The 15,380-nt window shown below is 49.7% G+C and overlaps 1 protein-coding gene across 1 annotated transcript in view; it reads right to left on the bottom strand.

The window, feature by feature from the left end:
* Positions 1-15,133, bottom strand: part of SNTG2 (syntrophin gamma 2) — a 118,463-nt gene extending 103,330 nt beyond the window's left edge. Inside the window, 1 exon segment of the mRNA XM_070376064.1 lies at positions 15,000-15,133. Coding sequence (XP_070232165.1) covers positions 15,000-15,059 — 60 coding nt within the window. The 5' untranslated portion in view covers positions 15,060-15,133.
* Between the last annotated feature and the right edge of the window lie 247 nt (positions 15,134-15,380).

Genomic DNA, 15,380 nt, shown 5'->3' with positions numbered 1-15,380 from the left:
CGCCCTGACCCCACAGGGACTCCACTGGCTGAACCACCATCTCTTTCTCCCCAGGACTCCAGTCTCCGCTCTACTCCATAACCTGCAGTGCAGGGTCCAAACCAACCCCCACCTCCTGCCCACCTGTGACACGGAGACTACAAATCCAAAGTACTTCAGCTCCACCCAAAAATGAAAGGAACCTACGGGTCACAATGGAATTTGAGAAAGCAAAGGAAGGAAGTAGCATTAATGCACAAAGATCTGGGCTGGCTCCACCTATATCAGAAAGAGAATGCATAAGACTCATCAATCTTAGCCAGGGTTTTGTGTCTTGTCCTGATGGGAAAGCTTTTCAATTTTACCTCCTCTTTTTAACTGCCAGCTTTTTCCTCTTCATTGTATTAAGTTTTCTGTTACTTAATTTAACATAGTCAACAAAGAATCTGAAATGCAGTACCTGGATGCAATCTCAAAAACAACAGAATGATCTCTGTTTGTTTCCAAGGCAAACCATTCAATATCATGGTAATCCAAGTCTATGCCCCAACCAGTAATGCTGAAGAAGCTGAAGTTAAATGGTTCTATGAAGACCTACAAGACCTTCTAGAACTAACACCCAAAAAAGATGTCCTCTTCATTATAGGGGAATGGAATGCAAAAGTAGGAAGTCAAGAGATACCTGGGGTAACAGGCAAATTTGGCCTTAGAGTACAGAATTAAGCAGGGCAAAGGCTAACAGAGTTTTGCCAAGAGACACACTGGTCATGGCAAACACCATCTTCCAACAACAAAAGAGAAGACTCTACACATGGACATCACCAGATGGTCAATACCAAAATCAGATCAATTATATTCTTTGCAGCCAAAGATGGAGAAGCTCTACACAGTCAGCAAAAACAAGACAGGGAGCTGACTGTGGCTCAGATCATGAACTCCTTATTGCCAAATTCAGACTTAAATTGAAGAAAGTAGGGAAAACCACTAGATCATCAGGCATGACCTAAATCAAATCCCTTACAATTATACAGTGGAAGTGAGAAATAGATTCAAGGGATTAGATCTGATAGACAGAGTCCCTGAAGAACTATGGACAGAGGTTCGTGATATTGTTGAGAAGGCAGTGATCACGATCATCCTCAAGAAAAATAAATGCAAAAAGGCAAAATGGTTGTCTTAGGAGGCCTTACAAACAGCTATGAAAAGAAGAGAAGTGAAAGACAAAGGAGAAAAAGAAAGATATACCCATTTGAATGCAGAGCCCCAAAGAGGAGCAAGGAGAGATAAGAAAGACTTCCTCAGTGATCAATGCAAAGAAATAGAGGAAAACAATAGAATGGGAAAGGCTAGAGATTTCTTTAAGAAAATTAGATATGAAGGGAACTTTTCATGCAAAGATGGGCACAATAAAGGACAAGCAGAAGATATTAAGAAGAGGTGGCAAGAATATACAGAAAAACTGTATAAAAAAGAACTTCATGACCCAGATAATCACGATGATGTGTCCACTAACCTAGAGCCAGACATCTTGGAATGTGAAGTCAACTGGGCCTTAGGAAGCATCACTATGAACAAAGCTAGTGGAGATGATGAAATTCCAGCTGAGCTATTTCAAATCCTGAAAGATGATGCTGTGAAAGTGCTGCACTAAACATGCCAGCAAATTTGGAAAACTCAGCAGTGGCCACAGGACTGGAAAAGGTCAGTTTTCATTCCAATCCCAAAGAAAGGCAATGCCAAAGAATGCTCAAACTACCACACAATTGCACTCATCTCACATGCTAGCAAAGTAATGATCAAAATTCTCCAAGCCAGGCTCCAACAGTATGTGAACCATGAACTTCCAGATGTTCAAGCTGGTTTTAGAAAAGACAGAGGAACCAGAGATCAAATTGCCAACATCTGCTGGATCATTGAAAAAGCAAGAGTTCAGAGAACATCTACTTGCTTTATTGACTATGCCAAAGCCTTTGACTGTGTGGATCACAACAAACTGTGGAAAATTCTAAAAGAGATGGGAATACCAGACCACCTGACCTGCCACCTGAGAAATCTGCATGCAGGTCAAGAAGCAACACTTAGAACTGGACATGGAACAACAGACTGGTTTCAAATAGGGAAACAAGTACGACAAGGCTGTATATTGTCACCCTGCTTATTAAACATATGCAGAGTACATCATGAGAAACGCTGGGCTGGATGAAAAACAAGTTGCAATCAAGATTGCCGGGAGAAATATCATTAACCTCAGATATGCAGATGACACCACCCTTATTGAAGAAAGTGAAGAAGAACTAAAGAGCCTCTTGATGAAACTGAAAGAGAGTGGAAAAGTTGGCTTAAAACTCAACATTCAGAAAATTAAGATCATGGCATCTGGTTGTATCACTTCATGGCAAATAGATGGGGAAACAATCCAAACAGTGACAGACTTTATTTTCTTGGCCTCCAAAATCACTGCAGATGGTGATTGCAGCCATGAAATTAAAATACACTTGCTCCTTAGAAGGAAAATTATGACCAACCTAGACAGCATATTAAAAAGCAGAGACATTACTTTGCCGACAAAGGTCTGTCTAGTCAAGGCTATGGTTTTTCCAGTGGTCATGTATGGATGTGAGAGTTGGACTATAAAGAAAGCTGAGCGCTGAAGAATTGATGCTTTTGATCTGTGGTGTTGGAGAAGACTCTTGAGAGTCCCTTGGAGTATGAGGAGATCCAACCAGTCCATCCTAAAGGAGATCAGTCCTGGGTGTTCACTGGAAGGACTGATGTTGAAGCTGAAACTCCAATACTTTGGCCACCTGATGCAAAGAGCTGACTCATTTGAAAAGACCCTGATGCTGGGAAAGATTGAGGGCAGGAGGAGAAGGGGACGCCAGAGGATGAGATGGTTGGATGGCATCACTGACTCAATGGACATGAGTTTGAGTAAACTGTGGGAATTGGTGATGGACAGAGAGGCCTGGCATGCTGCAGTCCACGGGGTAGAAAGAGTCGGATATGACTCAGCGACTGAACTGAACTGAATTGAATTCAGCATATCATGTTATATATGCTCATATCAAATTAATAAACTACATTATCTGATTTAGAAATTAAGTTTTAACATGACTAAATCTTATCTAAGCATCAGTTCAGTTCAGTTCAGTTCAGTCAGTGTCCAATCTCCATTGTCGTCAGACTCCATATCCCCTTCTCCTCCCACCTTCAATCTTTCCAGCATCAGACTGCAGCATGCCAGGCTTCCCTGTCCGTCACCAACTCCCGAACAAATATATATTATATAAAGAGAAGGAGTAGTTAATACGCATGTCAAACTTTGATTATCATTCCATTGAGTCAAGTGATGCCATCCAGCCATCTCATACTGTCGGTTCCTCTCTGTCCCCTTCTCCTCCTGCCTTCAATCTTTCCCAGCATCAGGTCTTTTGAGTTTATTTTTTGTATATGAGTCATTTCCCAGCACCACTTGTCTTCCATTGTATATTCTTGCCTCAGGTGGCCAAAGTATTGGAGTTTCAGCTTCAACATCAGTCCTTCCAATGAATATTCAGGACTGATTTCCTTTAGGATGGACTGGTTGGATCTAAGCATTGCACTTCCTATATATACTATTAGTTATTTTTTCCTATTTCATTTTGGTAGTTAGAACAAATATATATTATATAAAGAGAATGAATAGTTAATACGTATGTGTTGAGCATGTCATTATTCATCTTTGATTATCACCAATTTCAGAATTGTATTCTAATTTCTTAAATCTTAGACAAATACAAGGGTTTTGAAATGTGAAAGTGTTAGTTGCTCAGTCACTCCCAACTCTTTGTGGCCCCATGGACTATGTAGCCTACCAACTAATTCCAAAAATGTCCATGGGATTTTCAGAGAAATGCAAATCAAAACCACTATGAGATACCATTTCAAGAATACTGGAGTGGGTAAAACCCTTCCTGTTTCTCAGCAGGGAACAGTGTGGATCTGCCCAACCCACTGCTGGGATAGAAACCAGGGGAAAGAGACTCCCCCAATCCATTGCAGGCAGATACTTTACTGTCTGAGCCACCAAGGTGAACATTATTCCAAAATCCTGAGTGTCATTAAGAATTGACTATATTATAACTATATTAACATCAGCATCACTGACTCAATGGACATGAGTTTGAGCAAACTTTGGGAGACAGTGAAGGACAGGGAAACCTGGCGGGCTGCAGTCCATGGAGTCACAAAGAACTAGACACGACTCAGTGACTTAACAAACAACAGCGACATCAAAATATAAAAATACACAAATATTATTTATATTGCATCTTAAAATTAAAAGTTCTGTAGGTTCAAATTATTTTTTATTTCTTTCTGGGTCTTAAGTGAATCAATTTCTTTTCAAAATACCACTGACTTCAATCACAAGAGATTTTAGCACTAAATCCTGGTTTCCACTGCATTTCAAATCCTAAACACCAGATGGTCGACATCAAAATCAGATTGATTATATTCTTTGCAGCCAAAGATGGAGAAGCTCTATACAGTCAGCAAAAACAAGACAGGAGCTGACTGTGGCTCAGATCATGAACTCCTTATTGCCAAATTCAAACTGAAATTGAAGAAAGTGGAGAAAACCACTAGACCACTCAGGTATGACCTAAATCAAATCCCTTATGACCTAAGAGTGGAAGTGAGAAATAGATTTAAGGGACTAGGTCCGATAGATAGAGTGCCTGATGAACTATGGAATGAGGTTTGTGACACTGTACAGGAGACAGGGATCAAGATCATCCCCAAGAAAAAGAAATGCAAAAAAGCAAAATGGCTATCTGAGGAGGCCTTACAAATAGCTGGGAAAAGAAGGGAAGCAAAAAGCAAAGGAGAAAAGGAAAGATATACCCATTTGAATGCAGAGTCCCAAAGAATAGCAAGGAGAGATAAGAAAGCCTTCCTCAGTGATTAACGCAAAGAAATGGAGGAAAACAACAGAATGGGAAAGACTAGAGATCTCTTCAAGAAAATTAGAGATACCAAGAGAATATTTCATGCAAAGATGGGCTCAAAAACAGACAGAAATGGTAGGGACCTAACAGAAGCCGAAGATATTAAGAAGAGGTGGCAAGAATACACAGAAGAACTGTACAGAAAAGATCTTCACGACCCAGATAATCACGATGGTGTGACCACTCACCTAGAACCAGACATCCTGGAATGTGAAGTCAAGTGGGCCTTAGGAAGCATCACTACGAACAAAGCTAGGGGAGGTGGTGGAATTCCAGTTGAGCTATTCCAAATCCTGAAAGATGATGCTGTGAAAGTGCTGCACTCAATATGCCAGCCAATTTGGAAAACTCAGCAGTGACCACAGGACTGGAAAAATCAGTGTTCATTCCAATCCCAAAGAAAAGCAATGCCAAAGAATGTTCAAACTACTGCACAATTGCACTCATCTCACAGGCTAGTAAAGTAATGCTTAAAAGTCTCCAAGCTGAACTTCCAGATGTTCAAGCTGGTTTTACAAAAGACAGAAGCAGCAGAGATCAAATTGCCAACATCTGCTGGATCATGGAAAAAGCAAGAGAGTTCCAGAAAAACATCTATTTTTTCTTTATTGACTATGCCAAAGCCTTTGACTGTGTGGATCACAATAAACTTTGGAAATTCTAAAAGAGATGGGAATACCAGACCACCTGATCTGCCTCTTGAGAAACCTGTATGCAGATCAGGAAGCAACAGTTAGAACTGGACATGGAACAACCGACTGGTTTCAAATAGGAAAAGGAGTACGTCAAGGCTGTATATTGTCACCCTGCTTATTTAACTTCTATGCAGAATACATCATGAGAAACGCTGGGCTGGATGAAGCACAAGCTGGAATCATGATTGCTGGGAGAAATATCAATAACCTCAGATATACAGATGACACCACCTTTATGGTACAAAGTGAAGAAGAACCAAAGAGCCTCTTGATGAAAGTGAAAGAGGAGAGTGAAAAATTTGGCTTGAAGCTCAACATTCAGAAAACTAAGATCCGGTCTCATCACTTCATGGCAAATAGATGGGAAACAGTGGAAACAGTGTCAGACTTTATTTTTCTGGGCTCCAAAATCACTGCAGATGGTGATTGCAGCCATGAAATTAAAAGATGCTTACCCCTTGGAAGGAAAGTTATGACCAATATAGACAGCATATTAAAAAGCAGAGACATTAGTTTGCCGAGACATTAGTTTTCCAAGACATTACTTTGCCGACAAAGGTCCATCTAGTCAAGGCTATGGTTTTACCAGTAGTCATGTATGGATGTGAGAGTTGGACTATAAAGAAAGGTGAGCGCTGAAGAATTGATGCTTTTGAACTACGGTGTTGGAGAAGACTCTTGAGAGTTCCTTGGACTGCAAGGAGATCCAACCAGTCCATCCTAAAGGAGATCAGTCCTGGGTGTTCACTGGAAGGACTGATGCTGAAGCTGAAACTCCAATACTTTGGCCACCTGATGGAAGAGCTGACTCATTTGAAAAGACCTGATGCTGGGAAAGATTGAGGGCAGGAGGAGAAGGGGACAACAGAGGATGAGATGGCTGGATGGCATCACTGCCTCAGCAGACATGGGTTTGGGTGAACTCTGGGGGTTGGTTATGGACAGGGAAGTCTGGCGTGCCCTGGTTCATGGGGTCGCAGAGTCAGACACGACTGGGCGACTGAACTGAACTGAAACACTAGCTTTGGCAAGTGACTTCAGAGTTTTTCTGTAAAGCAAATGCAGGAAATTCACAAAACTTCTGTCAGCCCAGCTTCACTAAAATATCACTTCTTTGAAGAATCAAAAAATCCGCCATGTGTTACATCAAATCTTGCATTAGGTATTCACCAGTTACCACTGCAATGAGATAGAAATTAGAAGTTAAACACCACAGGTATTTTGTTTATGTTAATAGATATTCAATGTATAATAATAAAGGAAAATCTCCAAAAAATTCTGTTCTAAAAATTTATTAAACGATTTATCTTACAGTTTTTAACGGAAACTAGAAAATGTTTATGTTTGAAGTTTTCAACATACTAGAAAAGGTAACTTAGAAATGCAGTTCTGAGGGAAGAGAGAAAAAATACTTTAAACTTTCCTCTTCAAAAACTAATTCATAGTCGTTGTTCCAGAGACAGGAGGATTCTCCGCATTGTCCTCCTGGCCTTACAGGTGAGTCACAGAGAGGCGGGCACCACCTGCAACGCGGAGCCACCAAAGAGGGTCCAGACCCTCTTTGTACGGGCTGCAGCCAGCAGCTGACGGGCGGGGAGCCAGCTGAGACCCGCGCGGAGAGCTGGGGTCACGCGCCCGTCACTCGAAGCACGTGCTTGCGTCTCTCCCTCACCCACCCACACAAGTCTGCAATTACCTGAAACCTCCCGCCCGTCTCACGCGATAACCGCGGAAGCTGGAGTGTGTCCACGCAGCCTGGCTGTCTCATCAAGCCCACCGGACCGGCACACCCACACCGGGCCAGCGCGTCCCCAGAGCCCCACAGACGGGCACCACCCAGACAGGGCCAGAGCACCGCGGAAGGGCACCATCCGCACCGGGCCAGCGCATCTCCAGCACCCCGCGATGGGCACACCCGGACCGGGCCAGCGAGACCCCAGCGCCCCGCGGACGGGCACCACCTGAGCCGGGCCAGCGCGTCCCCAGCGTTCCTCAGACAGGCACCACCTGCGCCGGGCCAGCGCGTCTCCAGCGCCCCGTGGACGGGCACCACCTGAGCCGGGCCAGCGAGTCCCCAGCACCCCGCAGACGGGCACCACCCTGATCGGGCCAGCGCGTCCCCAGCGCCCCGCGGACGGGCACCACCTGCGCCGGGCCAGAGCGTCCCCAGCGCCCCGCAGACGGGCACCACCCGGACCGTGCCAGCGCGTCCCCAGCGTCCACCGGACGGGCACTACCCACACCAGGCCAACGCGTCCCCAGTGTCCCGCGGCCTCAGGGGTCCGCCTGGCCCAGGTGACGGTGAGGCGGAACTCCACCTAACAAAAACTGCACAGAATTGTAACATGAAAGGTCAGCTAAAGGAGTCATTCGGTAAAGTGTGATTATCTGAAGAGCAACCATTAAGGATAATGTTCAGTAGGACAGAGGTGGGAAGAGAATATGCTACATTTTACCATTAATAGTGATGCCAGTTTATACGAGTGATATTAAGATACAGCTATTATAAAAATATAAAGGCAAGGTTTTATTCAAACCCAAAACAGCTAATCATAGTTACAAATTCTCAGAACAAGAGCCAGAAACAGAACTGGCTTCCTCAGTCACAGCATTATGTACCTAAACTGGGATGAATCCTTCGATTCAGCTAGTGCCTGTGTATCGGCCATCGGGTACCAGGGTCTCACTGACTCATCCAGTCCTGAGTCTCTTTCTGGAAGAAAGGGGACTCTCCCACTGACTCACAAGCAGCATCTCTGGCGAAGCCGCCATTCTGCCCTTTCCAAAGGCAATCACTGACGGCGACTGGTCCACACGTACACCCGCGAGCGGGACGAGGCTCGTGAAGCACACAGGCACAGATACTGGACAGAAGCGGCTTCCGACAGCAGAGGAGAAGCGGGCCGAGGACAGCAGGAGCTAGCAGGGCTAACGCAGGCGGGACGGACACCGACCTGGGCGGGGTTCAGAAGGGAGGCGCGGCCGAGCCGGCTGACGTCAGCGTCGGGCCGAGGAAGCACGCACTAAAGCCCAGGGCAGCCACCGGGACACCAGAGCCAGAGACGGTGAGCGCCGGGGCGGCTGCGTCCAGAGAAGGTGTGCGCTGGGGCGGCTGCGTCCAGAGAAGGTGTGCGCTGGGGCGGCTGCGTTCAGAGAAGGTGTGCGCTGGGGGGCGCTGTGTCCAGAGAAGGTGTGTGCTGGGGGGCGCTGTGTCCAGAGAAGGTGTGTGCTGGGGGCTGTGTCCAGAGAAGGTGTGCTCTGGGGGCTGCTGTCCAGAGAAGGTGTGCGCTGGGGCGGCTGCGTCCAGAGAAGGTGTGCGCTGGGGCGGCTGCGTCCAGAGAAGGTGTGCGCTGGGGGGCGCTGTGTCCAGAGAAGGTGTGCGCTGGGGCGGCTGCGTCCAGAGAAGGTGTGCGCTGGGGCGGCTGCGTCCAGAGAAGGTGTGCTCTGGGGGGGCTGCGTCCAGAGAAGGTGTGCGCTGGGCGGGGGCCCAGAGAAGGTGTGTGCTCCAGAAAGGTGTGCTCTGGGGCTGCGTCCAGAGAAGGTGTGCTGGTCCAGAAAGGTGTGTGCTGGGGCGCTGTGTCCAGAGAAGGTGTGCTCTGGGGGCTGCGTTCAGAGAAGGTGTGTGCTGGGGGTGTCGCTGTGACTCCAGAGAAGGTGTGTGCTGGGGGGCGCTGTGTCCAGAGAAGGTGTGCGCTGGGGCGGCTGCGTCCAGAGAAGGTGTGCGCTGGGGCGGCTGCGTCCAGAGAAGGTGTGTGCTGGGGGGCGCTGTGTCCAGAGAAGGTGTGCGCTGGGGCGGCTGCGTCCAGAGAAGGTGTGCTCTGGGGGCTGCGTCCAGAGAAGGTGTGCGCTGGCGCGCGCTGCGTCCAGACAAGGTGTGCACTGGCGGGCGCTGTGTCCAGCGAAGGTGTGCGCTGGGGGTGGGGGGCTGCGTCCAGAGAAGGTGAGCGCTGGGGGTGGGGGTGGCGGGAGGTGCTGGTGCTGCTTCTGACGCATAAACACAGAGACCGAGCTTCAAGAGGAGGTTACGAGGTGGGTCCCAGGAGTGTTAACTGACCAGCCGGGCGGGGCTCCAAGGGGCCCCGCGATGGCTATTAGTGGGCTTCGAGGGCAGTTTAACCAGAGGGTGAGGCTCCCTGGAAACAAGAAAAGGACCCACAGCAGAAGGTCCGCATGCCCCACTCGCAGAGCCAGAGCAGAGGACCAGCTCTGCTGAGTTCATAGCCCACCTCCCAGCTCTTACTCAGGGGGGGAAGCTGGGCTCCTGGTCAGAGAACACCCGAGGCCCACAGCACTTTGATTCTGAAGGTCCAGTCACCAAAATGGGTGCGAACGTTGACAAACGTACTGTTTATTTTCAATACCAAATGTGCTAATTTCTGACAGGAATAACTGACAGCTTTGTCACACTTTCTAAATACAGACTGTTCCCCTAAACACTAGTTCAATGAACAAAAATGTCCCAATGTAGAAGTTGGGTTCATTCATGTGGTTATATTCTTACAGATAATAATTCATAAAATAGACAGCAAATTATACTCCTATTAAGAGAATTCACATTCATTCTAGAAATGGAATTTAATTCTTATAATCATTTGTCATTTAAACTACTTCCATCAAAATATAAATAATTACAGTTACTTCTCTTTTAGTCAACGCAATTACCACTCACTGCACAGGGGAAGGGTGTCTGCCTTCAGCTAAAGTCAGCATGAGAAATAAAGTGGTATGAATGCTAACAACAGCATGAGACTTGACCCTGAACCTTACCATTTATGTAACTGCAGGTATAACTCAGCGCCATAATATAGGAGTTTTGGTGCCTATCAAAAATAGAGTTGATGTCCAAGGACAAGCAGATTTATTCACTCACAGTAAGGACTGTAAGTAACACGCAGACTCAGAGCCAGGTGTGAGGTACAGAGAGACAGCTCCGGAGACCCCCTCAGGAGAAGCAGGTCAGCAAGGGTGCCGGGATCCCCGGCAGGCCCCCTGGGAACCACCACTTAACTGGCCTTTTCTGACTGTTTCTAGCAATAACTGCTAATGGGTCTGCTAAGCAACTAAGAGGAGCAGTTTCAAAATTTCCCACTTCTTTGCTTAATCAAAGCACAGCTAATTAGTAATGCTTGGCAACCCACTCCAGTGTTCTTGCCTGGAGAATCCTGGGGATGGCAGAGCCTGGTGGGCTGCCATCTATGGGGTCGCACAGAGTCGGACACACTGAAGCGACTTAGCAGCAGCATTAGCAGCAGCAGCAGCACAGGATGTAGAACTACAGCTTCCGTAGAAAACAGAAACGGTTTCACCAATAATCTTAACTGAAAAACACAACATCATAGTCTTCACCACACTTTTCAACAGCATCAAAGAGAAAGGCGAGGGGTGGGGAAGCAGGGCTCCAGGGTGCAGAGGCTGGTGCTCAGCACAGAACAGAGGGCACCTCGGCCTGGCCTGGGGGAAGGTGACCTCGAGTGTTTAGTGAGAACAAGCCCAGCCCTCACCAAGCCCGCAATCTGAGTGACAACAGTAACTAGCAGGAAACAAGAAAAAGCACAAGCCAGTTTAAATGCAAATGCATTTTTCCATGAAATCCTCTTGTATTTTTCCTCCAGAAGTATTTCTTTAACCTGCCTTGGTTCATCTCAAAAAATGCATGTAGATTAACTGGTGAGTTTCTGAGGATGCTGGAATCAGATCTCAAAGGACTCTTAGAACCTGTGGTGACCCATGGGCCAAAGCGCAGATAAAACCAAGGAGGGTCTTGGAATGCAGGGACGAAAAAACCAGACCCTTATTGTCCTTCTGGCCCCCATGTTGTAACTATTAGAGGAACAGTATAACCTGTCTCCCCTCCTACGCCACAGGGAGAAGGTACTTGCCCTATCCTTCCCCCGCCCAGTACACATGCCTCATCCAATCAGCAAGTGACCCGCAAGACCCCGTCCCACGCCTTGTACCCTGGGTATAAAAGTGGACTGAGGACCCTGTCCAACGTCGGCTCTCCCTCCAGCTGGCCCGCTGCTCTAACAGCATCTCCCACTCTAATTAACTTTATTTCCCTCTCATTCTGTCTTACGTCTGGAAATTCTTTTCCAACCTGTGCCCGGACCACGACAGAACCCAAACCGCAGGTTCTTCGGGTGGTGGTGGAGGTGGCAGGGGACACATGGTCCCCAGTTCCCATCCTGCTGGGGCCACCCACTGCCCACGTCCATGAGCTCAGGGGGAGTGTCTGCTCTGTGCGGCCAATACAGGGCCCTGGGTGCAGAGAGGACCCCACGCGCCTGATGCCACGTGCTTCCCGTGGTGACAGGTGAGCCTCCAGGACACGCACGGCCATCCTGATTCTGCAGCCAGGGTGCCCAGTCACAGACAGGGAACCGACTGTGAGCCCACTGACTGACTCCCCTCCCTCTGTCTGGAGGATAAAGCAGCTCAGTGTCTCCACCTGCCACTCTTCCCTGGAATTCAATCTGTGGAGCTCTGCCGTCAGCCCTGCCTCCTGCACATCTCCTGGGACATTATGGGACGTGGGGGCTACTGCTGAAACTTTAAAAGCCATATTTATGCTTATGCAGCCATACAGACATGCAGATATAAAAGGTCACTGTTCCTCATACTTTGCCTGGTGAAATATGGCATATTTTTACATCAGATAGTTTCAATAAATAAGCATACTTTTTTAAACTTGTATCTTGTTAAAATGTTCACATACCTCCTGAAAAAACCAGGTAATTCCCCATTTTTAAAGATGTCCGTCTTGCTTATGACGTCACAGACACCATCAGAAGTTTCACGCCTATCTCAAAGATGAGTCAGCTGGGACGAGAGACACGTGATGAGCATGAAGCACAAGGACAGCCTCCCCCAGGTTACCGGGCTACCCGGGGGGATTCCCCACTCCCTGCGTGTCCTGGGTGACCCAGCTCCCTAACTAGACGAGGAAGTGGCGACGTTACCAGACACACACTTCTCATGACCTGACAGGCTCTCACTTCCAGTCAGCACGCTCACTCTGAGATCCACACCTGACTGGCGCTCCCAGTCCGCGAGCGGAAGCCTCCACTGGAGCAGCAGCGTGCATTAAAAACCGAAATGTGCGTTCAGCACAAACCAGCCAGTGTCCGAACGCGAAAGCGGGCACACTGGTGGATCTCTCCCATGGGGTTTATCCACACGGCGGGGTCGGGGAGGCAGGTAAACCAGGGCTCGACCCAGGGAACGTGTGCGCCAGGGAGCAGGTCTAATGCAAGAGACACAGACGCTCCAATCCTGAGCAAGGGACACTCAAGCGAGGCCAAGTTCTCATGATTCAAAGCAGCAATCAGAAAGAACATGTTGTTTTGCTGATTTAAAAAAACAAGATGTTTACAGCTAGAATTATAATGGGTTGAAAACAACTTTCCTAAATGTCATCACTGTCTAATTAGAAGCACTAAGTTCTCCTTCTTAACTGAAATGTAAGTAACTAGGCACATTCAGTGATGTCATGGATAGTTACTGATAGGAAATACAGCAAATCCGCATGGCTGTCCAGACGCCAGGGATTCAAGGGAAAACCAATGGCCATTAGAGGCCAACAGTGCAAAGACATTTAGTGCCAAGGCAGGCTCCATCCATGGCTGTGTGCTCTGAACGTTCCTGTTGGAAAAGACATGTGTAGGGAGAACACGTAACAGACTCATTTGATTAATGAATAAATGAGCCCTGAGCCTGCTGTGGGCCCGAGCACTCAGCACCCAGCACGCCTGGGGACCCGTGACGCCACACCAGAGACAGCATCCCTGGTCTTGCAGCTCCGAGTTCCTCTTCCAGCCCGCGTCCTCGGGTGCTGATGGAACCCCGGGCAGCAAGAGGTGCGGGGCATCACGTCCTCGAGACTCTGACTACGAAGGAAGCAGTCATCACAGCATCACAGCTCGGCAAACAGCGTGCAACCCTTGTCTGAGCCCCAGATTTAGTGCCTAAGGAGCCAGCACTTAGCACTCCACAGACTGTTTGAGGATCCGCCATTGACATATTTTTTAAAAGCTGAAGTTGCTGCCAATAACTCTTCTAGGAGGTGAATTATGCAGCAGGACAAATCCACTTGGTTCCTGAACTGTAATCACAGTGGCTGTAGACGGGACCCTCGGAAAGCCCCTCAGCTCCTGACCGAGGGCATGTCTGTCACCCCATGGGGGACAGAACCCCCAGCCTCCCCTTCTTAAGGACGCAGTTCACTTCCAGCACCTCTTCCCAGTTTAATTTCCATCTGTAACAGCTGCAAATCTCCTCTGTGACAGAGTACTTCAAACAATCAACAGGGAGCTTTACCCGAAACTTCACTGAAAACTTGCTGGGGGAGGCAACTATTTCTACACATATTTAAAGAAAACCACACAGTCCTTAATACTGCCCTAGTTTAGAAACATGTCGACACAGGAGGATTTATAAAAGCCTTCAAACCACAGTCGCTGGAAACACAGCTCAGTTACCCTAAGAAGGCAGCTGAGTCCAGCGGGTGTCTCCTGCCTCTCCTGGGCTTGGGGCGTCTGTGGGGAAGGACCCCACTGGAGGCGGTCCCGCTTCTCCTGGGCCCTTGTCCTCAGACGGCTCCCAGACACTCTGCGAGGCTGGGTGCGACTCCAAGGCTCTTCCAGAACTTATCGTTTTTCTTTGGGGCACACTGCTGCTTCCCCGCAACAATGCAGAGATTGAAAAGTAAGAGCTGGGGGACCGTTTGAGGCAGGACTGAGAAGAGAAGTCACGCACACACGCACCCCGAACTGGTATCATGATCCAACACCAGGGCTGGGCTAACCCCAAAGTAGCCGGGCTCCCGGCCGGGGTAGGGACAGCACCGGACACAGGCCCCCCAAGACCGAGCTGAGCTCGGGGAGGCTCCCGTCTCGTGGGTTCAGGGGTCTCCGCGCCCCTGAACCCCCAAGCCCAGGAGCCGCTCGCAGGAACAGGAGGGACGAACCCAGAGCCCCCAGTCCCGGAAAACCTGCTTCACTGGGGCCACGAGTCCCCGCGCCTTCCAGCCCTCAACTCGGGAACAGGCAGACCCCACGAGTTTCCGTCTGGGGTGCTGGGGTGGGACGGCGGAGGGTCCCCGGCCGGGGGCTTGGGGACGGGGACGCAGGAGGGACGGAGGCGCCAGAAGGCGAGGGGAAGCCAGGTGAGAAGGGGGCGCAGGGAAGGAGGGAGACAGCGCGCAGAGAAGGGACGCCGGCAGGGACCCGGGCGCGAGGAAGGAGGCGCAGAGGGGAAGAGCGCCGCGAGGAGGGGGCTCGGGGAAGGAAGGGGCCGCGGAGCCAAGGCGGGCCGCGGGGAAGGAGGGGCGCGCACTCACCTGCAGGCGGCCCGGGCGCCCGCGGCGGGCAGCCGGGGGCGGGGGTCCCTCGGCGCTCATCGCCGCCGGCTCGGCGGGCCCGCGCTCCGGGGCCCGCGCCAGCCTCCCAGGGACCCGGGCGCCGCGTCCGAGCCCCAGTCGGCACGGGCGGCGCTCAGGATTGGCTCGGGCTCGGCGGGCAGTGGGTGGGGGCGCCGAGCTCCTCCCACGAGCACCGCCCCGGGCCCGCCCCGGGGAGGAGGGGCGCGCGGCGGCCGAGGCGCGGGGGGCGCGCGCCCCGGGGGAGGTGGTGGTGGTGTCTGGGGGCTGCGGACACCCGCCCCAGGGTCTAGCGCTCCTCCCAGCCTGCGCCCCCTCCCCACCCCTGCACCCCAGAGGATC

The sequence above is a fragment of the Bos mutus genome, chromosome 8 (assembly GCF_027580195.1).
Source record: "Bos mutus isolate GX-2022 chromosome 8, NWIPB_WYAK_1.1, whole genome shotgun sequence".
In the NCBI taxonomy this organism is placed as follows: domain Eukaryota; kingdom Metazoa; phylum Chordata; class Mammalia; order Artiodactyla; family Bovidae; genus Bos; species Bos mutus.
The sequence above is the reverse complement of the archived record's forward strand: the minus strand, read 5'-3'. Positions and strand labels throughout refer to the sequence as shown.